The 27110-nt window shown below is 45.1% G+C and overlaps 1 protein-coding gene across 7 annotated transcripts in view; it reads left to right on the forward strand.

Moving 5' to 3' along the window:
• The window catches only part of LOC134343521 (inositol 1,4,5-triphosphate receptor associated 2-like), an 86419-nt gene that overhangs the window by 17679 nt on the left and 41630 nt on the right, over positions 1 to 27110 (forward strand). For all 7 annotated transcript variants that reach the window (XM_063042264.1, XM_063042263.1, XM_063042265.1 and 4 more), the window contains 4 exons: positions 6044 to 6193; positions 9931 to 9983; positions 18235 to 18308; positions 21425 to 21474. In XM_063042264.1, coding sequence (XP_062898334.1) covers positions 6062 to 6193; positions 9931 to 9983; positions 18235 to 18308; positions 21425 to 21474 — 309 coding nt within the window. In that variant the 5' untranslated portion in view covers positions 6044 to 6061. The remainder of the gene's footprint in view (positions 1 to 6043; positions 6194 to 9930; positions 9984 to 18234; positions 18309 to 21424; positions 21475 to 27110) is intronic.

Raw genomic sequence — 27110 nt, forward strand, 5'->3', positions numbered from 1 at the left:
CCACGCTCACCCACGTCATGTGACATGGCACATAATGAACAAACTAATATATCACCTGCCCAAGGTGGTGCAAAACTTGGCAGGGATCTTGCAGACGATGCAGTTACCACTTGCCGGTTGTCCTCATCTCTCCAAACTGTGAATGTGATTTCTTGTCAAAGAAGAATTTTGCAAATGTGTCTATTACCATAGAATGGCCACTCTCTTGTCTATTTTTGTAGCTAACTCTGTTTTTCTCCTTTGCAGCTGCTGATTGACCTGCTGAGAATGCTATAATTTTTGTTTTATTTGAGGAAAATTAGGGATCTGGTGGATGTCATGTAACTGAATCTTCAGCACGTTACTCAATAAGGTGCAATACAAGAGGTCAAGAGGTTTGTTAGGGCTGATGCTTTCGAGGACAGTTAAGGAGCAGTATGTACAGTAGGAAGAAAGGGGTAATTTTTAAGACAAAGGGTGTAGCTGGTGGAATGTTGTAAGTATCCAACCATCTCAAAGCACAGCAGACATGACCTTCACCCTGTAAGGAAGCTGACAAACTGCAGGGAGTATCACCAGCCACTATACCTTATTCATTCTCACTAAAGCCTTTGACTCCATCAGTCAGAGGGAACTGTGGAGAGCCCTCTTCAAATTCATCTGCCCACAACCTCTTCAACTAATTCACCTCCATCCTGTGCTTGCGCCACAACAGCATAGATGAAACCAGTGAGTTTTCAACAGAACCGAGCTCAGTGACGACCAGCACCAAAGAAGGCTACACCCTTGCTCCAACAGTTTGCTTCGTCTTTTTCTCCTCAGGGTTGCACCTCACCTCCAACAAACATCCTGTGAGAGTGGAGATCAGTCTTGAACTGTTGATTAACCATTCATGTGCCCGCGCTCTAGAACCACCATTACGGTCATTGGAGTGGTCAAGGTACAGTATGCAGACTATGTTTGTATTACACACTGTTGGAGAATGGGCTCCAAGTAATCATCATCTTGTTCATTAAACAAAAAGAGTGGGCCTTACACTCAATATCTTCAAGACCAAAGTCCCCTACTGATCTACATCCTCTGCTCTCCAACAATGAAGATTCACAATGCACTGTTGGAAAATGTGGACCTCTTCTCTGTCATGGTCTGGTCCGTGAAGTCCGCATTCCAGTTCACGGTCCGGTCTGTGGACTCAGGACTCCGGGTCTTCCAGCTGTCCCTTTTTTGGTTTAGGCACCTGATTCCCATCTTGGGGCTTGGAATATAAGTAGCCTTGGGGTTGAGCATGAGCTGTTGGTTTGTCTTGTCAAGATCCCCTGGGAGCAACCTGCCAGTGGAAGGCTAGAGCGGCCACTTGCCATCTTTAGGCCGTGTTGGAGAACCATCGCTTCATGGGGCCTTGCTGTTGGTAGTCAGAGCTGTCTTTACGGTATGGATTTGGCTGTTTCCTGGACCAGCTGAGTGGCTGCCAGCCACTCTGAGCTAGGTAGGGATCCGGCTGTTTCCATAGCCAGCTAGGGTTGCTGGCCATAACTGCGACTCGGAGCGACCCCGAAGCAGAGATGGAACTGTCTGTCGTTCTTTGGTATTTGTCTCTTCTTGTCCTCGCCTCCGTGGGGTAAGTCAGGCCATTCTGCCGATGCCCTGCGGAGGGGTCCTGTCTTGTCTTGTCCTCGCTTCCGTGGGGTAAGGCAGGCCGTTCTCCCGTTGCCCTGTGGGGGTGGTCCTGTCTTGTCTTGTCTTTGCCCCTGTTGGGTACGTCTAGCCATTCTGCCATTACCCACCTTGGTGTGGAGATAAAGTTGAGTCCCGGCTTGTCTAAGGATAAGTCCCGGCTCTATGTCCATGTACTGTCCAGTCTCGTGTTAGTGTCGAGTTAAAGATGAATCCTGGCTTTTCGAAGGATAAGTCCCGGCTCTATGTTGATGTTCAGTTCCCAGTCTGTCTCTGAGCTCCAGCCTCCGAGTTATCAGCCTCTGCATTCCAAGTCCCCAGCTCCCAGCCTGCAAGCGTCAAGAGCCAAGACCCCAGCCTGCAAGCCTCAAGAGCCAAGACCCCAGCCACGTCCTGTCCTCTAGTCATGTCATGTCCTTGCCTGGTTCTGGTGCCCGAGCCCGAGGCAAGACCCAGGTTCTGGGTCCTTGTCCAGTCTCTGGCTCGGAGGCCCAAGCTCATGCTCCTAGTCCATGGTTCCTTGTCTGGGTTCCCCATCTAGTCCATGTCCTAGCCCAAGTCTGTGTTCTTGTCCCTGCTCCTTGTCTGTATCTTGTCACGTCCCTACTCTGGTCAAGTCCTGTTCCTTGTACTTTAGCGTCTGTGTCTTGCACTTGGGTCCGTTCCCATCGCTCCCTTTGTGACATTCTCGTTTCACAGTGACGTCAGATATCCATGATAAAAAATTCACCATCATCTTCAATGCATCAGCACAGCCTTAGTTTGATGGAGAAAAGTAGTGTTTAAAGATTAAAACCTTAGACATGGTCTACTGAGCATCAGTGATTCCTGTCCATAGGTTACCCAGAGCAAGCAGGTCAAGGCACAGGAAAGATGCCACCAATGCTCTCTCCACAGCTCTTCTCAATTTCACTGGAAGCATGAGTGTTCTTTCCAAGGATGGCAACCCCAGTCCTGAGACCTTAGTTATATTTAGTTACATTGCTCTCATGTTCAACACTTGACTCCTGAACCTTCTCTGGCCAACATCCCTATTGATTTCTGGCAATCTCTAGTCCCAGCCTCTCCTCTATCGACTCTGTCTGCACTTCTTGTTGCCTCTTTGAAGCAGTCTGCATAATCAAAGACTGCCACCACCCTGCACATTCTCTCTTCTTCCTCCTTCCATCAGACAGAAGATACAAAAGGTTGAATCATTTATCACCAGGCTCAAGGACAGTTTGTACCCTGCTGTTATATGAATATTGAATGGTTCCCTTGTATGATAAGATGAACTCTTGACCTCAAAATCTACCTCATTTTCTTCTCGCACCTTATTGTTTATCTGCACTGCTCTTTCATTGTGGCTGTCCCACTTTATTCTGCATTCTGTGCACAGTGAAGATTAGCTCATATGCTCTGAGGTTGGGAAGAATGAGAGGTGATTTCATTCTAATCAGTTGGAGTGCTGAGGTTGAGGAGAGAGCCCTACTTCTGCTGGTGTCTCTGAGTGGGATCCTCCACTCCTCCTGGCAGAGGCTTGTCCAAGTGGTGGAGAGAGTTCACCACCTCAGAAGCTACATCCTTCTGAGCTGTTAGGCACCTCCTGCCCATCCTTGGAAGATCAAAGGGTTTCCATGTTGGCTTCATCAACCACCTTTGAACCCAAATAACCGAAGAAGAAGCAGGTCTCCCGTGATGCTTGAGGGGATGTTTAATAACAGAAGACTTACAGTCTATGTCAATGCCTCACAAACAGGTTGTAGAAATCATCATCATCGTCATTATGTGCCGTGTCGTATGACGTGGGTGATCATGGTCTATGACCATGATTGTCCTTGGCAAACTTTTCTACACAAGTGGTTTGCCATTGCCTTCTTCTGGGCAGCGTCTTTACAAGATGGGTGACCCCAGCTGTTATCCTCACTCTTCGGAGATATAGTAGAAGTATTGTATCCAAACTTTCTGGGAAAATTGGGAGAGCAAGTGAGCGGTGAAGAGAATGCAAAGATACTGCAAAAAAGACCTGTTAAGTGATTGGCCGAGAACAAGGAAACAAGAGGGTTATGTGGGGGAAGAATGGAAAAAGAAAACAGTTTTTAAAAGAGTGAAAGACTAGGAATATTGATACTCAGGATTATTTAGAAGGTCCTTGGATATAAAACATTGATAGGTAACATGCAAACAATTAGGACAAAAATTATTTTTTACTTCCGTGGAAAAAGGGTTAAAATGTTACAGTCTTGCTACACTTAAGCAAAATACTGTTGTCATATAAACTTCCTTTAGCACAATAAAGGTTCATACAGATATAGATACTTCATTGTTCGCAAAGTAAATTATTGTGTCACAGTAGCATTACAAATATACAAATATGAGAAGAGAAGTAAGAAAAAATTAAAATATAAGTTACCTCAAACAGTCTAACAGGAGGGGGGTCATCATTTCTCGGCCATAGATTGACTCATTGTAGAGCCTAGTGGCCAAGGGTAGGAATGACCTCATATAGCACCCTTTGGAGCAGCGCAGTTATTACTGAAAGTGCTCCTCTGTTCAGTCAAGGTGGCACGCAGAGAGTGAGAAACATTGTCCAGAATTGACAGGATTTGCCTTAGCATCGTTTGTTCTACCACAGCCCCAGTGTGCACAGTTTGACTCCAATAACAGAGCCAGCCTTTCTAAACAGTTTATTAAGCCTGTTGGCATCACCATGTTGATGCCACACCATTGCACAGGAGATTGTACTGACAACAACAGACTGGTAGAACATGTGAAGGAGAGGGCTGCATACCCCAAAGGAGCTCAGTCTCGTCAGGAAGTAGAGGCAACCTGGCCCTTCTTGTACACTGTCATATGATTATAATGGATGTGAGGGACAATCAATGAGCAAAGTTTGAATAAAATTTGTTCATAAGTTCTGAAGTTGGGAAGAATAAGAGGTAATTTCATTCTGATCATCTGGGACGTTGGAGGCTAGGAGAGAGCCCTACATCTGCTGGTGACTGTGACTGGGATCCTCTGTTCCTCCTGGCCCCAGGTGAAAGTTTTGAACTTCTGCATCAGGATCTTTCTGATTTTCAGTCAGACATTGATGTTGAGGTCACTTGGATAAGGGGTACAATGACAGAGTAATTCTGAGCTTGGAAGAGGGAGTCACATGTCTAGCATACCTCATGATTTGGGGATGAGATTGTAGATGGACACCGGGGAATGGACTGAAGTGTTCCATGGTCAACTTGGTCCACGGTTTCACATCGCACTCCTCCTGGCTCGTGCTTTTATATATTTTTTCATTATTAGGCTGCTCGTTCTCTCTCTCTGTCCCTCGCTCACCCATGTACTGATACCGTGCTCACCCAACCCCAGCCTGTCTTTCACTCTCAGCCTTCGACTCACCATTCACGCCAGGCACACTCCAGCCTTCACCCTCAAGCACACACCTCACTTTTAACTCAGCCTAATGTTGGTAAATGGACTCCAGGGTATGTACCTGAGTGCTCCAAGCCAGGGACGCCCCTTGGTCAATGGGATACCACCTTTGACTGGTCTGCAACCTTGGTTCAGAGTGAGTAATTGACCTGACTCCTGGGCCCTTGCCAATGAAACTCAATAAAATTATCTTTATTTGACTGGCTGCTGTGCTTTGTTTGGCCTGAAGTCATATGGTATATCATCAAGTCCTGCTTACTGACACTCCTAAGATATCAGCGAATGTTGTACACTAGTCTTCCCTCACTACCTCACTGAGGGATTGTTTCATTGTTTGCCTTCTGAATAGGTATCTTCTATAGATGTGTGATGGAGAGTGTATTAACTGGCCTGGTATGGGAACACCAATGCCTTTCAACAGAAAGCCCTACAAAAGGTAGTGGATTCAGCCCAGTACATTACGGGCAAAGCCCTCCCCACCATTAAGCTCGTCTACATGAAAAACTTTTGTAGGAAAGAGCATCCATCATCAAGGTTCCTCACCACCTAGGCCATGCTCTTTTCTCACTACTGCCATTGGGAAGAAGGTACAGGAGCCTCAGGACTCACACCACCAGGTTCAAGAACAGTTATTACTCCTCAACCATCAGGTTCTTGAAACAGAGAGGATAACTTCCTGAACCAAAGGGGATAACCACACTCACTTGCCCATCCATTGAGATGTTCCCACAACCAATGATCTCACTTTAAGGACTATTTATCTTGTTATCTCATACTCTCATTATTTATTGCGATTTATTTATATTTGCATTTGCACAGTTTGTTGTCTTCTGCAGTCTGGTTGATCTTTCAATGATACAGTTATAGTTACTATTCTATAGATTTGCTGAGTATGCCCGCAGGAAAATTAATCTCAGGATTATATTTGGTGACATATATGTACTTTGGTAATAAAATTTTCTTTGAACTTCGAATTAAACAGGTCCTCTGCTGAAAGAAAATGGGCACTCCACAGAAACTTACCAGCCGCCCTCACTCCCAGTCTGCCTCCATCGCGGTCTCACTTGCTGTGGCACCCAGGGACAATGCCTCACTCCCAGGGATGCAGAATGATAATTGCTCATCTGCTGAGGTAAGGGATCGGGGGGATGGAAAGGGGAGTACAACTTAGCTGTGGGAGGAATGGAGGAGATTAGAAACTTTCTCAGGACTTCAGGAAGTTGGAACTGCTTTGGTTTACCTCCCCTTCTTTCTTTAAGTAGTTGGTTATTTAAAGGGCACTTCAGTAAATAAAGGGAATAATTTACAGTGAATAGACAACACTTCAGACTGTGGCTTCCATCACAGATACAAATGAACTCTGGACTTCTGTACTAAATGTACTACAGTCTCCAATCTTATATAAAGTTTATCAAGAAGGTTACCAGGAAAATTGATGAAGGAAAGGCAGTGGATGTTGTCTACTTGGACTTTAAGAATGTCCCACATTGGAGCTTGGTCAAGAAGGTTCAGTCCTTTGGTGTTCAGGATGAGGGAGTAAATTGGATTTGACATTGGCTTTCAGGGAGAAGCCAGAGTAGATGGTTGCCTCTCTGACTGGAGGCCAATGACTTGGTGCAATGTCCATTGTTGTTTGTAATCTCTATCAATTACCCGGGCGATAATGTGGCAAAATGGATCAGCAAATTAGGGGTGGAGCGAACAGCAAGGAGGACAATCAAAGCTTACAGCAGGGTCTGGACCAGATGGAAAAATGGGCTGAAAGATGACAGGTGGAATTTAATGCAGACATGTGTGAGGTGTTGCACTTTGGGAGGACAAACCAGGGTAAGATTTACACAGTGAATGGTGGCGAATGTGGTAGAACAGAGGGATCTAGGAGTACAGATCCACAATTTCTTGGGTGTCTTCACAGGTAGATAGAGTCATAAAGAGAGCTTTTGACCAATTGGCCTTCATAAAACAAAGTATTGAGTACAGAATTTAAGATGGTATGTTGAAGTTGTATTAGACATTGATGAGGCCTAATTTGGAGTATTGCGTGCAGATTTGATCACCTATCTACTGGAAAGATGTCAATAAGGTTGAAAAAGTACAGAGAAAATTTACAAGGACGTTATCAGGACTTGAGTACCTGGGTTATAGGGAAAGGTTGAATAGGTTAGGATGTTATTCCCTGGAGCACAGGAGAATGATGGGAGATTTGACAGAGGTATTCAACATTATATGAGGTATAAATAGGAGAAATGCCAGCAGGCCTTTTCTGCTGAGGATGGGTGAGAGCAGAACTAGAGTTCATGGGTTAATGGTGAAAGGTAAAATGTTTAAGGGGAAAATGAAGGGGAATTTCTTCACTCAGAGGGTGGTGACAGTGTGGAACAAGCTGACAGTGGAAGTGGTGGATGTAGGTTTGATTTTAACATTTAAGAGAAGTTTGGATAGGGATGTGGATGGGAGGAGTGTGGAGAGTTATGGTCTGGGTTGCAGGTTGATGGGATGAGGTAGACCAATAGTTCAGAATGGACTAGAACACAGAACATAGAAATCTACAGCACATTACAGGCCCTTTGGCCCACAATGTTGTGTGACCGTGTAATCTACTCTAGAAACTGCCTAGTATTTCCCTAGCGCATAGCCCTCTATTTTTCTAAGCTCCATGTACCTACCTAAGAATCTCTTAAAAGACCCTATTGTATCCGCCTCCACCACCGTCGCTGGCAGTGCATTCCATGCACTTACCATTCTCTGTGTGGAAAATTTACCCCTGACATCTCCTCTGTACCTGCTTCCAAGCACTTTAAAACTAGGCCCCTCATTTCAGCCCTGGGAAAAAACCTCCGACTATCCACACGATCAATGCCTCTCATCATCTTATACACCTCTATCAGGTCACTTCTCATCCTTTGTTGCTTCAAGGAAAAAAGGCCAAGTTCACTCAACCTATTCTCATAAGGCACACTCTCCAATCCAGGCAACATCCTTGTATATCTTCTCTGCACTCTCTCTATAGTATCCACATCCTTCCTGTGGTGAGGTGACCGGAACTGAACACAGTACTCCAAGTAGGATCTGACCAAGGTCTTTTATAGCTGTAGCATTACCTCATGGCTCTTGAGCTCAATCCCATGGTTTATGAAGGTCAACACACCATACACCTTCTCAACAACACTGTCAATCTGCACAGCAGCTTTGAGTGTCCTATGGTCATAGACCCCAAAATCTTGCTGATCCTCCACACTGCCAAGAGTTTTACCATTAATACTATATTCTGCCTTCAAATTTGACCTACCAAAATGAACTACTTCAGGCTTCTCCGGGTTGAACTCCATCTGCCACTTCTCAGCCCAGTTCTGCATCCTATCGATGTCCCACTGTAACCTTTGATAACCCTCCAGACTATCCACAACACCCTAACCTTTGTGTCATCAGCAAACTTACTAACCCACCCTCTACTTGTTCATCCAGGTGATTTATAAAAATCAGAGAGAGGAGGGGTCCCAGAACAGATCCCTGTGGAACACCACTGGTCACCGACCTCCATGCAGAATACAAAACATCCACAACCACCCTTTGCCTCTGTGTGCTAGTCAATTCTGGGTCCACAAAGGAAGGCCTCCTTGGATCCCATGCCTTATTTCTTTCTGAAGGAGCCTTGCATGGCCTTACTGAAATCCATATACACTACATCCACTGCTCTACCTTCATCAATATGTTTTGCTACATCCTCAAACAATTCAATCAGGTTCGTAAGGCATGACCTGCCCTTGACAAAGCCATGCTGACTATTGCTAATCAGATTGCCTCTCCAAAAGAGACAAAGAGGACAAGGTGATCCAAAGGTCCTGTTTCTGCAATGTAGTGCTCTATGACTCTGTGACTGTATGAGAGAAGACAAAATTCTTAAAATAGTTATACTTTAAACAAGAATGACTGTTCATAGTTGTGAGTGCAAATGGCTCTTATGTTACATGTGCCATTAATAATGACGAACCAAGTGAAAATAAATGAACATCCATATATGTGCCCAGACCCGTTGGGCACAACATCTCCTGGACACTTTCTTGAGTCAGCAGAACAGATCAGAATGAGAGTGAGATGCTTCCTTTGTTTCCTTCCTTTCCAGAGATCTGAATCTCCATGACGGTCCCTGATCTCTCCATTGTCCCCTGGTCAGTCAATATACGTTCAATGGCCATTTCATTAATTACCCCCTGTACCTAATAAAGTGGCCACTGAATGTATGTTCGTGGTCTTCTACTGCTGTGGCCCAGCCACTTCAAGGTTCAACATGCTGTGCATTCAGAGATGCTCTTCTGCACACCACTGTTGTAACGTGTGGTTATTTGAGCACTTTCCTGTCAGCTTGAACCAGTCTAGCTAGTCTGCTCTGACCTCTCTACCGAGGTATTTTAACCCACAGAACTGCCATTCACCTGTTGCCTTTTGTTTTTTTGCACCCTTCTCTGTAAACTCTAGAGACTGTTGTGTGTGAAAATCCCAGGAGATCAGCAGTTTCTGAGATAATCCAACCACCTGTCTGGCACCAACAATCATTCCATTGTCAAAGTCACTTAGATCACATTTCTTCCCCATTCTATGTTTGGTCTGAACAACAACTGAATCTCTTGACCATGTCTGCATGCTTTCATGCCTTGAGTTGCTGTCACATGATTGGCTGATAAGATATTTGCATTAACGAGCAGGTGTACAGATGTACAAGTAGCCACTGAGTGAGTTTTCTGGTAGTGAGTTTGAACTCACCCACAAAAAGAATTTGTTGCAGAGTTGACAACCACAGACTGTTTCGTGACATCAAACACTCATTGCCTTCTGCAGTTCTCCTTTCATTCAATCCATTTTCTTTTGTAGGTCTCCACCAATGAGCAACAGCCTGTGCTGAGTGAAGTCTTCCTTCTACCCAGGTTAGAAGGAGTTTGTATTTGTATTTTGTCTATGTTGCCATCTTTGTGGATGTTTATACCAGTCAAAAGTCAAATTTGGTTGATTAGTCTTGGGCATGAGTGTTGTTTGAGAGTGGAATGATTCATTGTCATTTTGTGAACCATGTCTATGACAGGAGCGATCATGGTCTCCGTGACCTTGATTACTCTTGACAAATTTTTCTACAGAAGTGGTTTACCATTGCCTTCTTCTGGGCAGTGTCTTTACAAAAATGAGTGACCCCAGCCACTATCAATACTCTGCAGAGATTGTGTGCCTGGCGTCAGTGGTTGCATAACCAGGACTTGTGATACGTACCAGCTGCTCATACGACCATCCACCATCTTCTCCTATAGCTTCGTGTGACCCTAATTGGGGGACTAAGCTTAAGCCTCCTTTGGTAGAGACATATCTTCACTCCTCCACCCTAGAATGATTAAAGCCACTGAATCAGTGTGGAAAAGCTACCCCAAGTTTGACTGTAACAGTTTTTATCTTGGAAGGTCAGCAAGAGAGGAAGAGACTTGGATGAGTGGCAGGTATTTGGAAAGAAGGCAGGGTCTGCCTTTCTCCCACCTTATCTTACTGCCGTCACCTGTTCCTGTGTGTTTGACCCAGTGTGGAACAGGAATGCTTATCAAGAAGGGTCCTTCAGTAAATTGGTTTGTTATTGTCGTACAGTATGTACCGAGGTACAGTGAAAAACTTTATTTCTGCATGCCATCCATACAGGATATTTCATTATAACAGTGCATCGTGGCAAGAGCAATGCCACACAGAATGCAGAATAACGCTAGGGGTTACGGAGAAAGCACAGTGCAAGCAAACATTGAGCTAACAGCCCATAGCAAGGTAGGTTGTGAGGTCATGTCCATTTTATCATACAAGTCTGTTCAGTAGTCTTATAACAGAGCAATGGGAGCTGCCTTTGAGCCTGGTGGGACATACTCTCAGCCTTTTGATCTTAAGTGCATTTTTTTTTCAACTTTATTTACCCAGGAGATGTACAGAGAGTCTATGGAAGTAAGACGAAACAGCATCCACTTCATAGACTCTTTGCAGATTACAGAGGAGGAGGTGTTTGCAGTCTTGAGGCAAATTAGGATGGATAAATCCCTAGGGCCTGACAAGGTATTTCCTCAGCCCCTGCGGGAGGCAAGTGCAGAAATTGCTGGGGCTCTAGCAGAGATATTTAAATCCTCCTTAGCAACAGGTGAGGTGCCGGAGGATTGTGGGGGGGAGGCGGGGGTAGCTAATTTTTTCCACTGTTTAAAAAAGGCTCTAAAAATAAACTAGGAATTTACAGGCTGGTGAGCCTGATATCAGTAGTAGGAAAGTTATTGGAAGGTATTCTAAGAGACCGGATGTATAAGTATTTGGATAGACATGGAGTGATTAAGGATAGCCAGCATGGCTTTTTGCATGGTAGTTCATGTCAAACCAATCTTATAGAGTTTTTGAAGGAAGTTACCAGGAACATTGATGAGTGCAAGGTAGTGGATGTTGTCTACATGGACTTTAGCATGACCTTTGACAAGGTCCCACATAGGAGGTTGGTCAAGAAGGTTCAGTCGCTCGGCATTCAGGTTGAGGTAATAAATTGGATTAGACATTAGCTTTGCAGGAGAGGCCAGAGAGTGGTAGTAGATGGTTGCCTCTCTGACTGGAGGTCTGTGACTAGTGGTGTGCCACAGGGATCAGTGCTGGGTACGTTGTTGTTTGTCATCTATATCAATGATTTGGATGATAATGTGGTGAACTGGATCAGCAACTTTGCGGATGACACCAAGACTGTGGTGTAAAGGACAGCGAGGAAGACTATCATGTTTTGCAGAGGAATCTGGACCAGTTGGAAAAATGGGCTGTAAAATGCAGATGGAATTGAATGCAGATGAGTGTGAGGTGTTGCACTTTGGGAGGATCAATCAGGATTGGTCTTACATAATGAACAGTAGGACACTGAGGAGTGTGGTAGAACAGAGGGATCTGGGAATACAGGTCCATAACTTGTTGGAAGTGGCGGCACAGGTAGATAGGGTCATAAAGAAAACTTTTGGCACAGTGTCGTTTATAGATCAAAGTACTGAGTACAGAAGATGGGATGTGATGTTGAAGTTGTATAAGATGTTGGTGAGGTCTAATTTGGAGTATTATGGGCAGTTTTGGTCACCTACTTACAGGAAAAATCTAAGTAAGATTAAAGGGTACAGAGAAAATTCACAAGCATGTTACCGGGTCTGGAGGAAGATTTCTGAGTTATAAGGGGAGATTGAATAGGTTAGAACTTTGTTCCCTAGATGTAAAAGGTTGAGGGGAGATTTGACGGAGATATACAAAATTAGGAGGGGTAATTGTAAGCAGAATCTTTTCCGTGAGGTTGAGTGGGACTACAACTGGGGCCAAGGGTGAAAGGTGAAAAGTTTAAGGGGAACATGAGGGGAAACTTCTTCACTGAGACGGTGGTGAGTATGTGAAAGAAGCTGCCAGCACAAGAGGTGGATGCGATTTTGATGTCAGCATTTAAGAGAAGTTTGGATGGGTACGTGGAAGAGAGGGATATGGAGGGCTACGGTCTGGGGGTTCAAAGCATTCCATTTAGGAGTTTGAAATTTTTAAAATTGAGTATGTAAGTTACTAAACTGGTTTATTATTTTCACAGAGAAAAGCTTGTCATTCATACCATTGATCAATTTATTACAAAGTGCATTGGGTTTTACAAGGTAAATAATAATGAAAACAGTGCATTTGTGTTGTATTTATAAAATGCAGTGTTCCTGTTACAGAGAAATGGAGGTGGACTGCAAGGTGCAAGGGCCATGAAGTTAGATTGTGAATCAAGAGTTTATCATTAATGTACAGTAGGTCTGTTCAAGAGTCTTATAACAGTGGGATAAAGCTGCTTAGAGCCTGCTGTGTACTCTCAAGGTTTTGTATCTTCTCCCCAATAGAAGAGGTAGAAGACAGTATTCGGGGTAGGTGAGATACTGCATTACCTCAGGAGGATCGAGATAAGCCTTGCTGTCTGCTGCACCTGGTGACCACACGTTGCCCGTGGTTGATATCCGAATCACTTTCTGAGCTGTGGGTCTGCCTGGGATTCTGCACAGGTACTGTAGCTCCAAGCTCACTAATGCAAATGAGATCAGCAGAACGAGAATTCACTCAGCCCTGCTGCTCCTGCACATCTGGAGGACAGGAACATTGTGTTCCAGACTCACCTTTCAACAGCCGGTGGTATTAGCAAACCTTCGGTTTATTTTATTCTAAAATAGACGAGGACTGAGGTTCTAAAGTTGTTTGGTTAAGCTGCCAATCATAACATGGTGGAACACTGTTTTCACTCTCCCCAAAATGCTTGCCTCTTAAAGTCCTGCTCTTGCACCAATCCATTGTTCTACCTCAGCCAACTATAATCACAAACAGCAGGAAAAGCAAAACATCGAGGTTCTTCCGATCAAATAATTGGAATAACTAAGCCTCCAAAACACCTCCAAGACCCTTGACCTCTACCACCTGGAGTTTTTGGGGTCACCAAGGGTAAAGGCAGGACACCACCTCCAAGTTATGCCTTGGAAATGTGTCACAGTTAACAAAGGTATCAATCTCAAAGGAAAGGTTTGTGTTGCTGCAGAGATTAGTAATGGGCATGAAGATTTTTAGAAACCAGCAAGGGGTCATTCCAGGAGTAGCAAGAGGGAACAAATACATTATAAGAATGTATTGGCAAGAAATATTTTAAAGAACGGTGTTAGTCTTTCTGACTAACAGACCCCAATCAGTTAAGTTAGACAACCTCTCCTCCTCCACTCTCACCCTGAACACCGGCGCGCCTCAGGCTGTGTGCTGAGCCCTCTTCTGTACTCCCTTTTCACCTATGACTGCGTTCCTGTACATGGTTCTAGCTCCACAATCAAGTTCGCAGACGACACCACGGTGGTTGGTCTGATCAGAGGGGATGACGAGACGGCCTACAGGGACGAGGTCCAGCACCTGGCCACGTGGTGTGCTGACAACAACCTGGCCCTTAACACCCAGAAGACCAAGGAGATTATTGTGGACTTCAGGCATGCTAGGAGCCATACTCACATCCCCATCTACATCAATGGAACTGTAGTGGAGCGTGTATCAAGCTTCAAATTCGTTTGTGTCCACATTTCCGAGGATCACACCTGGTCCCTGAACTCCTCATCCTGATCAAAAAGGCACAACAGCACCTTTATTTCCTGTGGAGCATCAAGAAAGCTCACCACTGTCCCAGGATACTGATGGACTTTTACCGCTGTACCATTGAGAGCGTACTCACCAACTACATCTCAGTGTGGTATGGCAATTGTCCCGTATCAGACCACAAAGCACTCCGGCGTGTGGTGAAAACTGCCCAGCGGATTATCGGCACCCAATTGCCCAGCATTGAGAACATCTACCATAAACGCTGCCTGGGCAGGGCGAAAAGCATTATCAGGGATGCATCTCACCCTGACCGTGGACTTCTTACTCTCCTCCCATCCAGTAGGTGCTACAGGAGCCTCTTCCCTGAGGCCGTGACACTGATGAACCTCTCATCACAGCGCTAAGCAGTATTGCATCCGTATTGTACTGTCTCAGTATTTTTATATTTGTGTGCTGTAGCACTTTTTTTATTCACAGTTATTTTGTAAATAACACTATTCTTCGCATTTCTGGTCAGATGCTAAATGCATTTCATTGGCTTTGTATCTGTACTCGGCACAATGACAATAAAGTTGAATCTAATCTAATCTAAAAAGAGGGCAGATAAAGTAAATATTGATTTCTGAGATGACGAGGTGGGAATTTAATGGAAATGAGGAAATGAGAGCGACCACAAGCAAATATTTTGGGTCCATTTCATGGCAGAAAACACTGAAAACAGTGGGATAAAGATGTCCTTGAGCCTGCTGGTATGTGCTTTCGTGCTTTCGTATCTTTTCCAAAATAGAGAGACTGGAAAGAGTAGAAAAGTAAGGAGTCAAGGGAAGGTGGGAATAAGGTGGGAAGGCAGCAAAGATTACGGGAAGAAGGCAGAATAGTTCATAGATTATAGTTCACATTCAATTATCTCTCACCCATACATGAAAACTCATGAGCACAGCCAAACGGAACAGCGTTACTCTGGGGCCAAGGTACAAAACACAGTACCGACAGTCACACACAGCACAAAACATATATAGCACACATAAAACAGCAAGCACATATGATATTAGTAAAATATAGTCTAAGACCCTGAGTCCACGAATGTTTGCAGTTGTACGCAATACAGCTTGTCTTCTGCTGAGCCAACACTGGGGGGCAGCACCAACTCCAGACTGGACACCATGCCACCGCCTTCAGAGGAGCGCACCAGATGCAAGTGAGTTTGAGAGAGATAGTAAATCAGCCATGATGGAATGGCAGAGCAGACTCAATGGGCCGAGTGGCCTAAATCTGCACCTGAGTCTTACAGTCTTAATTAAAGTAAATCAATATGACTACCCAAAAAGTACCAGGCAAACCAATGAACCTGGAGGATGGTAGATGGTCCTCGTCTTGGAGTCTATATAAAGGCAGTTAAAGCATTGGGTGTGACTTTCCAAAGTTCTCCTGGTTTTGGAAATGTCCTCGTGGATTGGAAAGTAACAAATACTACACATCTATTCAAGAAGGGAGGGTGATAGCCAGGAAACTACAGCCCAGATAGTTCAGTGTCTGTGACTGGGGAAAATGCTGGAATCTATAGTTAAGGAAGTAACAAGAGATTTAGAATAAAATCAGTGAGAGAGAACACTGGTTTATAAAAAGGGAAGGTGTGTCTGACAAATTTATTGGAGTTCATAGAGGATATGATGAATACGGCAGATAAAGAAGGACTGGTATATGCAGTGATTTGGATTTCTAGAAGTGTGCCCCTAGAGGCTCGTGGCATTCAGCATGAATAGAGGATTAACTAACTAACAGGAAGCAGCACTTTCTTGTTGGGAAGTTGCAACCACTGAGCATTCAAATGGATCAATACCTAGACCTCCATGATTAATAATTTAGATGAATGTATGGAGCATACTGTGGCAAAATCTACTGATAATACAAAGTGGGAAACCAGATTATGATGACGATGGCGTCGACTCAGACCTGAGAGGCCAGCATTGGGCATTTTCATGCCTTACAAAGCGCAGTTTGAAAGGCTGTGTGGGGCACCACTCCTCACACAGACATCTTGCAGTATTATTTTAAGAGGCCGAGTTGCGAGCTCGATTTCAACCTGGCACAGATGGAGAGCGCGCTCGGGGGTGGTCTGTCACTGGATCGAACTTGGGAACCTTTGTTCTCGAGCCCGGCACTGATCTCACTGCGCCACCAAGTTATAAGGAGAACACAAAGGGCCTACAAAGGGATATAGAGAGGACAATATTTTGCCAAATGAAGTATAAAATGGAAAATGTAAGGTAATCTATTTTAATTGGAAAAACTGGAAAGCATAATACTATGTGACTAGAGGGATTACCTGATACTGCAGTACAAAGTTTCCGATTGTCCTAATATCTGGAAACACAAATATTTATCGTGTAGGTACAACAAGTAATCTGGAGGGCAAATGATCACTCCTCCATGGTTCCCTCGTCCATCTGTCCATGTTCAAAGCAATCCTATCACTAAACATGCCTTTACCTCCCTCACTCCCCACTCTCCTTTCTGTAGGCATCGCTCCCTTCGTGATTCCCTTGTCCATTCATCCTTCCCCACTAATCTCCATCCCAGCACTTACCCTTGCAAGTGGCCAAAGTGCTACACCTGCCCATACACCTCCTCCCACCCCTCCATTCAGGGCCCAAAACAGTCCTTCCAGGTGAGGCAACACGTTACCTGTGAGTCTGCCAGCATAGCAGTCCTTGAGGTGTGGATATACCCTTAATGAGAGAATTCCAGGATTTTCACCCAGTGGAAGCGGGTGAAAATTTCCAAGTCAGGATGGTGAATGGTTTGGAAGATAGCTTCCAGATGATGGTGTTTCCATACATTTGCTGCATTTATCCTTCCAGCTTGTAGAGATGGTTTAGAAACATAGAAAATAGGTGCAGGAGTAGGCCATTCGGCCCTTCGAGCCTGCACCGCCATTTATTATGATCATGGCTGATCATCCAACTCAGAACCCTGCCCCAGCCTTCCCTCCATACCCCCTGATCCCCGTAGCCACAAGGGCCATATCTAACTCCCTCTTAAATATAGCCAATGAACTGGCCTCAACTGTTTCCTGTGGCAGAGAATTCCACAGGTTCACCACTCTCTGTGTGAAGAAGTTTTTCCTAATCTCGGTCCTAAAGGGCTTCCCCTTTATCCTCAAACTGTGACCCCTTGTTCTGGACTTCCCCAACATCGGGAACAATCTTCCTGCATCTAGCCTGTCCAATCTTGATGAGTTGCTGCAGCACATCCTGAAGATGGTACAAATTGTTGCCACTGTGTGAGTGAATATTTGTGGATGGTTCTTAATAAAATTATTAAGATTCTGAGAGGTCTTCACGTCATAGATGCTAGAGAGTGTTTCCCTTCGTCGAAGAATCTGGATTTAGCAGACACATTCAGAAAAAGAGGTCTCTAAATTAAGATGGAGATAAGCAGATACTTTTTCTCTCAGATTGCTATTGGTCTTGGGAATTCTTGGTTTCACATTGACCATATTTATGGCTGAGATAAATGGGATTCTAGACCAAGGAACAACCATAGAAATACAGGTAGAGAAGAAGTGTTGAGGCCAAGACCAGATCAGCCTTGACCACGTAAGAAAAAACATAGAGGGAGGTGTTCAGGTGTATATAGCTGGTTGTCTATACTTCTCACTGCATCAGTAAAAGAGTCAGTATAATCAAAGATCCCACCCACCCTAGACATTCTCTCTTCTCCCCTCGTCCATCAGGCAGAAGATACAGAAAGATAAAAGCACGTCCCACCAGGCTCAAGGATAGCTTCTACCCCACTGTAATAAGACTATTATATGGTTCTCTAGTATGATAAGATGACCTTGTTCTACCTCAATTCACTGGGTAATGATTTGATCTGTATGAACAGTATGCAAGACAAGCTTTTTACTGTACCCTTGAACGTGTCAATCCCAATACCAACGGTGGAGTGGTCTTGAGCAGCCATATGACTCTTCCTCCTGTTTCAATAACTCAACATTACCATGGCAAGGACTGAGCTGGTACATGTGCCAGCCAATGAGTGTGATGCTTTTTCTTACAGCAAGGAAGATCCAAAACGGCAGAAGAAGCCGGAGGCGGAGACCATGGCTGCAGCTGCCGTCACTACCCTTGCTGGTAAGGGGTGAGCAGGAAGCTTGATTGCAATGCACGATGATAGAATTTGGACCCAGACACTCATCAGGAGCTTATAGCTATTTGTGCACCGCAGTCCCGTGCCAGGCAAGGTGAAGGGACATTTGAACATAGACCCCGCCTCCCAGCTACCCCACACATCTACACAGTCCTCTCACCCCAGGGCAGGATGCCTCCGGCTTCCAATCTCCAGTGCAAGGCAGAAACCAGATGTTCATTGCTTTTTGAGTTTGATGACAAATTTTAGCACTAAGTTTTAAACTTAGCAAGTTGAATGATGGTTAGAAGCAGGCACACTGATTCAAGATAAGCCTTTATTCTGTGAGGACATTAATGCCCTTCAACATCTCCAAAAGTGCCTGGGACACACATCCGCAAAGGTTTCCTTCCCTTTTCTCCCCACCTCATTTTCTCTCCTCCCCCTGAGCTTGACACCTACGCCTGTTCCCCAGAGTCCCAACACCTATCCCCTCACACCCTCTCAACTCCCACCCAAACTCGTAACCCTCCTCTCCAGTTTTCCTCCTTCCCCCAGACTCCCGCTGCCTTCCTCCCCCAACAACCAAACCCTCTGATGTTGCGGACTAATTGGACCCTGACGACTTGCACTCGCTCCTCAATCTCAGGGGGAACAGCCTGGTCCTGTCACCAAACTGCTCCTAAAGTTGAACAAAGAAATGCCATTTTTATACAGAAATTGATGAGTTGGATACAGATATTAATCCAACAGAAACTCTGTGCACTCCTGCATATTTAAGCACCATCATAAAACATATTTTCAGAGGTTCCCAACTTGGGCCCATGGACCTCTTACTTAATGGTATTGGTCCATAGCATAAAAAAGGTTGAAACCCCTGTTTTAGATTATAAACCTATATATCTGTATATTATAGAGTGGTGTCTATAGTTTGGTATCCTTACCTGAAAGTCCTTCATTTGCTTCAAAGTGAATGAAGTGAAGATTCACCAGCCTGGTTCCTGGGATAGCAGGTCTATTACATGAGGAGAAGTTGAATAAGGTAGTCCGCTATTATCTAAGGTTTAGAAGAATGAACGATAATCTCATTGAAGAGTATAACATTTTTACAGGGCATGAAAGAGTATAGGTGGGAATCATCGTTTCCCTGGGTGAGGAATCTGGCACAAGATGTCATGGTCTCAAAATAAGGCCCATGACATTTAGGATTGAAATAAAGAGAGGTTTCTTCATATTGAGAGCAGTGAATCTCTGGAATTATCTTTGCCAGAGGGCTGTGGACGGTCAGTCATTGATTTCATTCAAAACAGAGATTCCTGAATAATAAAGATATCAAGGGATATATTAGGGATAAGGCAGGAAAATGTTCTGCTGGGGAGAAGACCAACACCAGCCACGTTCAGCAGCAGACCATCCCTGGGGAGAAGACCAACATTAATCGTGTTGAATGGCAGACTATCCTTGAAGAGCCTATTCCTATTCCTATTTCTGAAGTTATCCTTCAGGTAAAGATTCGATATTCTAAAAGAACAGGAAGTTTCCATAACGAGTCAGACTGAAGTCTATGTGCCTGAGACATCCCAAGTCCCTTTATGCTTGTTCATTTGAGTGCATCAAAGCTTTGGGTGATATTGTGATGCCCTAGATTTGTCCTTGCTTTGATCTTGTACAGCCTTTCAGCCAGGTGGGGCTGAGAGTTTGCAGAAAGCAGCTGGAAACACCCCAACATCTGTTTACTATTGACAGTTCCAGTAAAAGCAAGCCCAGCTTGCCGTGATAGCAGACAAATTTACACCCCCCCCCCGCCCCACCACCACCTTCAGTTAGCTTCATGGGGAATTGAAAATGTACTTGCTTGGTAGGACTTTGTGATCGTAACGGGATTTGTTTTGCCAGGACCTTGCAGGTGCTTCTCCTGCCACAAACTGTGTTATCTATGGCTCAGTTTGTCACAGGAGATTGTTCCTTTCACTGAGTCCATAGAGTAATCACCTTCATTCTCTTCACCCCCTTCTCCTACCCTTTCCCTGAAATCCTGAACTCTTACCTCACATTCAGAAGATTTAAACGTCACCCAAAGTTTTAAGGGCCAAACCTAGGCAGATACCTCAAGTGGAGTGCTGAGGGGGGAAGGGGTAAATCAAGGGTCCACCTGCCCTTCCTGACAGATCTAAGCATTTCAACCAGAAAATAATTCTTCCCTGTATTACAGCTGATAGTTTACCACTAAAACTAATCGAGTAGTTATTTTGTCTCTACTGAGAGCTTTTTTGCTGCTTTGCCCACATTTTTATCAAGGCTATGCTTCAAAAATGCCTCATTGGCTTCAAAGCACTCTGAAACAAAAGGGGTTATATAAATAATTACGTATCTCTCACCAACAGACATTATTTGAAGATAATCAGGTATACTTAGGATTCCCAACTTTTTTAATGCCATGGACCAATACCACTAGGCAAGGGGTCCGTGGATCACAGGTTGGTAGTCCCTAATATCTTACCTCTTCTGAGGGTATACCTATACTAAGGGTATACTTACTTCTTTGTATTTATTTATTGAGATACAACACGGAACAGCCCCTTCCAGCACTTTGAGCCTCCCTGCCCAGCAACCCCCGATTTAACCCTAGCCTAATCGCTGGACAATTTACAATGACAAATTAACCCACCAACCGGTACGTCTTCGGGCTGTCGGAGGAAACCGGAGCACCTGGAGGAAACGGACCTGGTCACAGGGGGAACGTACAAACTCCTTACAGGAGTATTTGGTGGAAATGTACAGAGTTCACAACCACAGACATTGAGTTGGGGTTTTACTTTAAGAGGTGGGTCTGACGGTGGTGATGTAATTACGTAAAGGGCTTTTACCCCACTTTGTGCTCAGTTCTTTGGAGCTCGGTAAATGAGTTGTTGCGTTTTTCTCTTAGAAATAAAATGCCTCACATCATTTTATTTGTGAAAGCCTACACAGCCAGTGGCAGGAATAAAGCCCTGGTTCCTGGTACCTAAAGCATTGTGCTGACCTCTGTGCTACCATGCCATCCCAGGCTGGGAACCCCTGACTTGGGGTAGACTTACCTCTTCTGAGGGTATACTTACTTCTGCTTTTTGTCCTTCTGCAGGTGATGTGACAGAAACTATGATCTCTGGTGGTCCAGGGACCCCACAGGAGGTGAGAGGGTTTTCTGACAGAACTCACGGGCCCAGAAATTAGGTGTGCTGGGGCATTACATTGAAATGTGGTTGAACACCAAGGCAACCCGATGTTTGGTGTCACACTAATGTTGCCTGATTATTTTAGTTTTCCTCAGGGACTTTTGAAACAAAATGGAAGCTGAAAATCACTTGTATTTGTCATTGTCCTGTTGCTGAGCGGAAGAGTGTGCATATTCAACTCTTGCTCAGCTGATGCATCAGAGTCAGGTTTAATACCACTGGCATTTGTAGTGAAAGTTGTTGTTTTTGCAGCAGCAGTACAATATAGTTAACTTAAACAAGTAGTGAGGTAGTGTCCATGGGTTCAATGTATGTTCAGAAATCTGATGGCAGAGGGTAAGAAGCTGTTCCTGAAACATTGAGTGTGTGTCTTCAGGCTCCTGTCCCTCCTCCCTGATGGCAGCAATGAGAAGAGGGCGTGCCCTGGGTGATGGGGGTCATTGGTGATGGATGCTGCCTGTTTGAGGCGTCACCTTGAAGGCATCCAGGATGCTGGTGAGGCTTGTGCCCATGATGGAGCTGACTGACTAGACAACTTTCTTCAGCTTCCTTTGATCCTGTGCAGAAACACCCCCACCCTCTCCCCATACCAGATAGTGATCCAGCTAGTCAGAACGCTCTCCACAGTGCATCTGTAGAAATATGTGAGCGTCTTTGGTGTCTCCTCAAACTCCTCATGAAATACAGCTGCTGTCGCGTTGCGTCGCGTCACAGGGAGCTCACCGGCTCAGGTATTTGTTCTCTGCAAGAATCCTGGAGCAGCCACCCTTGAGACACACTGGAACATTGCTGAGTTCCACCACACGAAGCTCCACACACGTTCAAACTGAACTCTCTGTTGGCCAAGAGTTTGCAGCCAGACTTGCCTTTGGATCTTGTGCATTGATGACAGTGCTAATCCATCCAGCACAGCAGGAAGAAACTTTAATGACATGGAGCGTTGGCCGTGACAGGCCATGACCTCATCAATCTTCACATTCCAGGGTCAAATTATAGGGAATGGGCAGGAGAGGGTTTTGCTTTTAAATGACAGAAAATTAGGTATTAATTTATTTATTGAGATAGAGCACGGAATAGGTCCTCCTGGCCTTTTGAGCCCCATTGCCCAGCAATGACCTGATTTAACCTTGCCTAATCAGGGAACAATTTTACACTAACCGATTAATCTACTAACCAGTACATCTTTGGACTGTGGGAGAAATCCAGACCACGTGGAGAAAACTGGCACGGTCACGGGGAGAACATACAAACTCCTTACAGGCAGCATCGGCAATTGACCCCTGTACTGTGAAGCATTGCGCTAACTTCTGTGATATTGGAAACATCAGGATGGGTGGAGGACTGGGATTGGAGTGATTGTGATGAAATTGACTCCACTTCTAGCCAGAAACTCATGACAAATTATCATTTGGTTTTTACACAACATCTGGTTGATGTCAGTGGAGTGAAAACAATGTACTGCGATGTCAAATAGGCTGTCTTTCCCTCTCTGCAGGAGAAAGAGATTTCAACCCTTCCTGCAGGTTATACAGTACTCCTCAAGATTTTTGTTATAAGGCTGTGAGGTTGTTAGCTCAATAGTTCCTACAGCAGATTTAATGAAAGAAAGCAGCTTCTCCCAGCTGCAGAATGCAGGCGGAGCGGTGTGGGGATTTCAGATGTACAAATATGGGCTTTGTCCCTGACTGCAGGGAGCAATCTGCAGTAACTCAATGCATGCTCCGTTCGGAGTAGACAGCCAGAACTTACTGTGCCTCTGATCGATGGAACCAGTGTCCAAACAAAGAATTTTGTACTTTAAATAAACCCCTGACATCAGAAGGTATTCTGCTGAGTGGACACCGGACAACAATCACTCAAGCAGCCAGAAGATCTCTTCAGATTGTAAATGGTGAGTAAGGACACACAAACCAAGGAGCATGCTGTCTCATTGCCAATCCTCTCACCTCAGTCTTCTCTATCTAGTCATGTTGTCATGCTCTAAATGGTTATCATTAATCATAAAGTTATGGAATTGTACAGCACAACGCCTCAGCTGTACTGAACTTACCACCGTACGTCCATATATCTCTTCTTTGCTCTCTGCACTCCCTCTTCTATCCACGTACCTGTGCAAATCCCTTTCCAACGCTGCGTCCACCACTTCCTCCGGCAGCTGATTCGATGCAAACATCGCCCCTTGTGGAAAACGTGCCCCTCACAGCTCGTCTAAATTTCCTTGCTCGCAACCCAAACCCATGCTCTCCTGTTTCAGCCTCCCTCACTTGATTTATTCATTGGGATACAGCGGGAACAGGCCATTCTGGCCCTTTGAGCCGCACCAGCCAGCAACCCCCCGATTTAATTCTCACCTAATCACGGGACAATTTACAATGACCAACTAACCTACCAACTGGTGGGCCTTTGGACTGTGGGAGGAAACCGGAGCACCCGGAGGAAACCCACACAGTCACGGGGAGAACGTACAAACTCTTTACGGGCTGCAGCGGAAATTGAACCTGGGCCGCCTGTACTGTGTATCATTGTACTAGCCACGACACTACCATGCTGCTCTAAAGAGCAGGGGTTCCCTGCTTTATGGAGAAGAGATTCTGACTGTCCACCCGATCTATCCCCCTCTTTATAAACCTCTAATTGGCCACCCATCAGTTTCCAATGTCCCGATGCAAGTACACCCTGCCTATCCAGTCCCTCTGTGTAAGTAAAGCACTCTACCCTGGCGACGTCCTTGGGAATCTTTTTCGCATCATCTCCAGCTTAGTCACTATCTTTCTGCGGGGCAGTTGCCAGAACTGCTCCAAATGCTCTTTAACAGCAGTCCCACCAATACCGTGTAAGGTTGTAACATAACACCTCGACTACAGTACTTAGTGTCCCCAACCAACACAGGCACGCACGCTGTGGGCCTCCTTCTGTAACCACTTTCATGGGACAATGTACTTGTACTCCTAGCTGCCTCCATTCCCCAGCACTCCTAGCCCAGGGCAACATGCTTTCCTGCACTCTCTTGATTCTTGTAATGTGGCAACCCAGCTGTGTACTCAATCCCTCCCTCTTTCTTTCTCTTGTTACTTTGAAGGGACAAGCATGCCCACATGATACACTGGCCTCTCTTTCCTCAGCCGCTGTTGAAATAAGAGCTCGCTGCAGTGTGTGAGGGCGGTTGAGCGCTCCAGGGGCTCGCTGAGGGAGTTTTGCACCTTCACCCTGGGGCTGAGTTAGAAGACGGGAGTACATGGTTAAGGTGAACATGCCCGTAATGCACTGCCCAAGCATCGACCGAGACCCCGTCTGCTCCCTCTTGGTGGATCTCATTCCACTGCTCTGAAGGACGGATCTCCCCAGTGTTCTGTTAATAATTGTCTCTTAACCGGGCTTTGTCTTGCTTGCTGCTTGTGGAACTGCGCAGCGCAGAGACTCCAGGTGACCCTTTCCACATTTTTGCTTCTTCTGCTCCTCAATGCAATTTCTTGGGATCGAGGATGACTTGGTTCTACTCCTGTTTAGAGGCTTCTAAGGCAGCTAATAATGAACAGCAACTCTGCCACTGTCACAGTGTGCGCTGGCAATGTCAGAATCCAACTGGGGTCAAAAGACAGACTCCAACATAGACGTGACAATGAAAGTTAATTCATAATAATTCCAAAAAGAAGATCGGTGGCTTAGCCGAGCGAGAAGTAACACTCTCAAAGCTAGGACCCCGCAATAGCACTAATCAGGCATCCACTTAAATAAAAGCAACATGGAATCCCTGAGCCTGTCAAAATAAACTTAACAAGCTTAAACAGAAAGCACCAGGAGACCGCTTACAAAGAGCGAGTCACTTGGGAAAAAGACAGGGAACTCTAAAAAAGCAATGATGTAATGCTGAGGCTTTGTAAAGCACTGGTGAGGCCTCACTTGGAGTGTTGTGAGCAGTTTTGGGTTTTGAGACCCTTATCCAAGAAGGGATGTGCTGACATTGGAGAGGGTTCAAACGCTGTTCACAAAAATGATTCCGGGATTGAAAGGTTTGTCATACGAGGAGCATTTGATTGCTCTGGGCCTGTACTCACGAGAATTCAGAAGACTGAGGGATGACCGCATTGAAATCTATCAAATGGTGAAAGGCCTTGATAGAGTGGATGTGGAGAGGATGTTTCCTATGGTGAGAGAGTCTAAGACCAGAGGACACAGCGCCAGAACAGAGGGGGTGTCCTTTTAGAACAGAGGTGAGAAGTAACGAATCTGTGGGATTCATTGCCACAGATGGTGGTGGAGGACAAGTCATTGTGTATACTTAAGGCAGAGGTTGATAGATTCTTGATTAGTCAGGGCATGAAGGGATACAGGGAGAAGGCAGGAGAATGGGGCTGAGAGGAAAAATGGCTCAGCCATGATGAAATGTTCAGCCATGCTGAAAATGGATCAGCCATGATGATTGAGCAGACTTGATGGGCTGAATGGCCTGATTCTGCTCCTATATCTATTTACTTTTACTGAAGTACGGTACAGAACAGGCCCTTCCGGCCTTTTGAGCTCCAACCCCAAGCAACCCCCTGTTTAACTCTAGCCTAATCACGAGACAATTTACAATGAGTAATTCACCTACTAATCTACGCTTTTGGACTGTAGGAGGAAACCAGAGCTCTTGGAGGAAACCCATGCGGTCACAGGGAGAACGTGAAAACTCCTTACAGGCAGCAGCGGGAATTGAACCTGGGTCACCTGTACTGTAAAGCACTGTGCTAACGCTATGCTACAGTGCTGCCCCTTATCTTATGTTCTTCTGGTCTAAATGATTAATGATGGTTGTTAAACTACGATAAACCAATTCAAGTTCTGTAAAAACATTGGCACCCAATGTTCTCTGGCGCCCTTCACAGGTTCGAAGAACTCATTACATCCACAGAGGGTCAGGTAATTGATGGGATTGGTGGGTGAATAATATGAGAAGTAGTTCAGCCTTACCCAGAACCTCTGTAAGATCCCTGTGTTACCCAATACCCTACATTAGAGGCCACAGTCTGTAGTTACTTAATGGGATCCTAGAGCCATGAATAGCTTTATTACCCAGAGAACAACTAGAGAAGAGGATGAACACCTTGGTTCATTAAGCAGTTACTGTACTTTACAGTTTTTTTATTATTATGTATTGCACCGTACAGCTGCCGCAAAACAACAAATTTCACGACATATATGCCAGTGATATTAAACCTGATTCTGATTTAGTGAGCTGGACCTTCCACTGTTTGCTCACTGGTAAGTTGTGGCTGCAACTTATACCATTCGACATCTTCTGCAGGCCTGCGGAACTGCGCATCATTGGTGCACGGGGTGAGCCACACAACTGGCCTCCAGACAGACACTGAGGTTGTCAGCAATGCAGTCCAAGCTGAGCGCTGTTACACCACAGCCAAGTCTCAGGTAGTTGGAAGGAAGACTATAAACCAGGGGTTCCCAACCTTTTTTATACCATTAACTAAGTTGGGAACCCTCTGCAATAAACAGTGATGTTGGTGTCATTGTTAGACAAGATTCCAACACGTACACTTGACCTTGTGTGTAAGTGCAAATCCTCTTCGCTCTGCAGAACCACGAAGAGTCAGAAGA

The sequence above is a fragment of the Mobula hypostoma genome, chromosome 3 (genome assembly GCF_963921235.1).
Source record: "Mobula hypostoma chromosome 3, sMobHyp1.1, whole genome shotgun sequence".
Lineage (NCBI taxonomy): Eukaryota > Metazoa > Chordata > Chondrichthyes > Myliobatiformes > Myliobatidae > Mobula > Mobula hypostoma.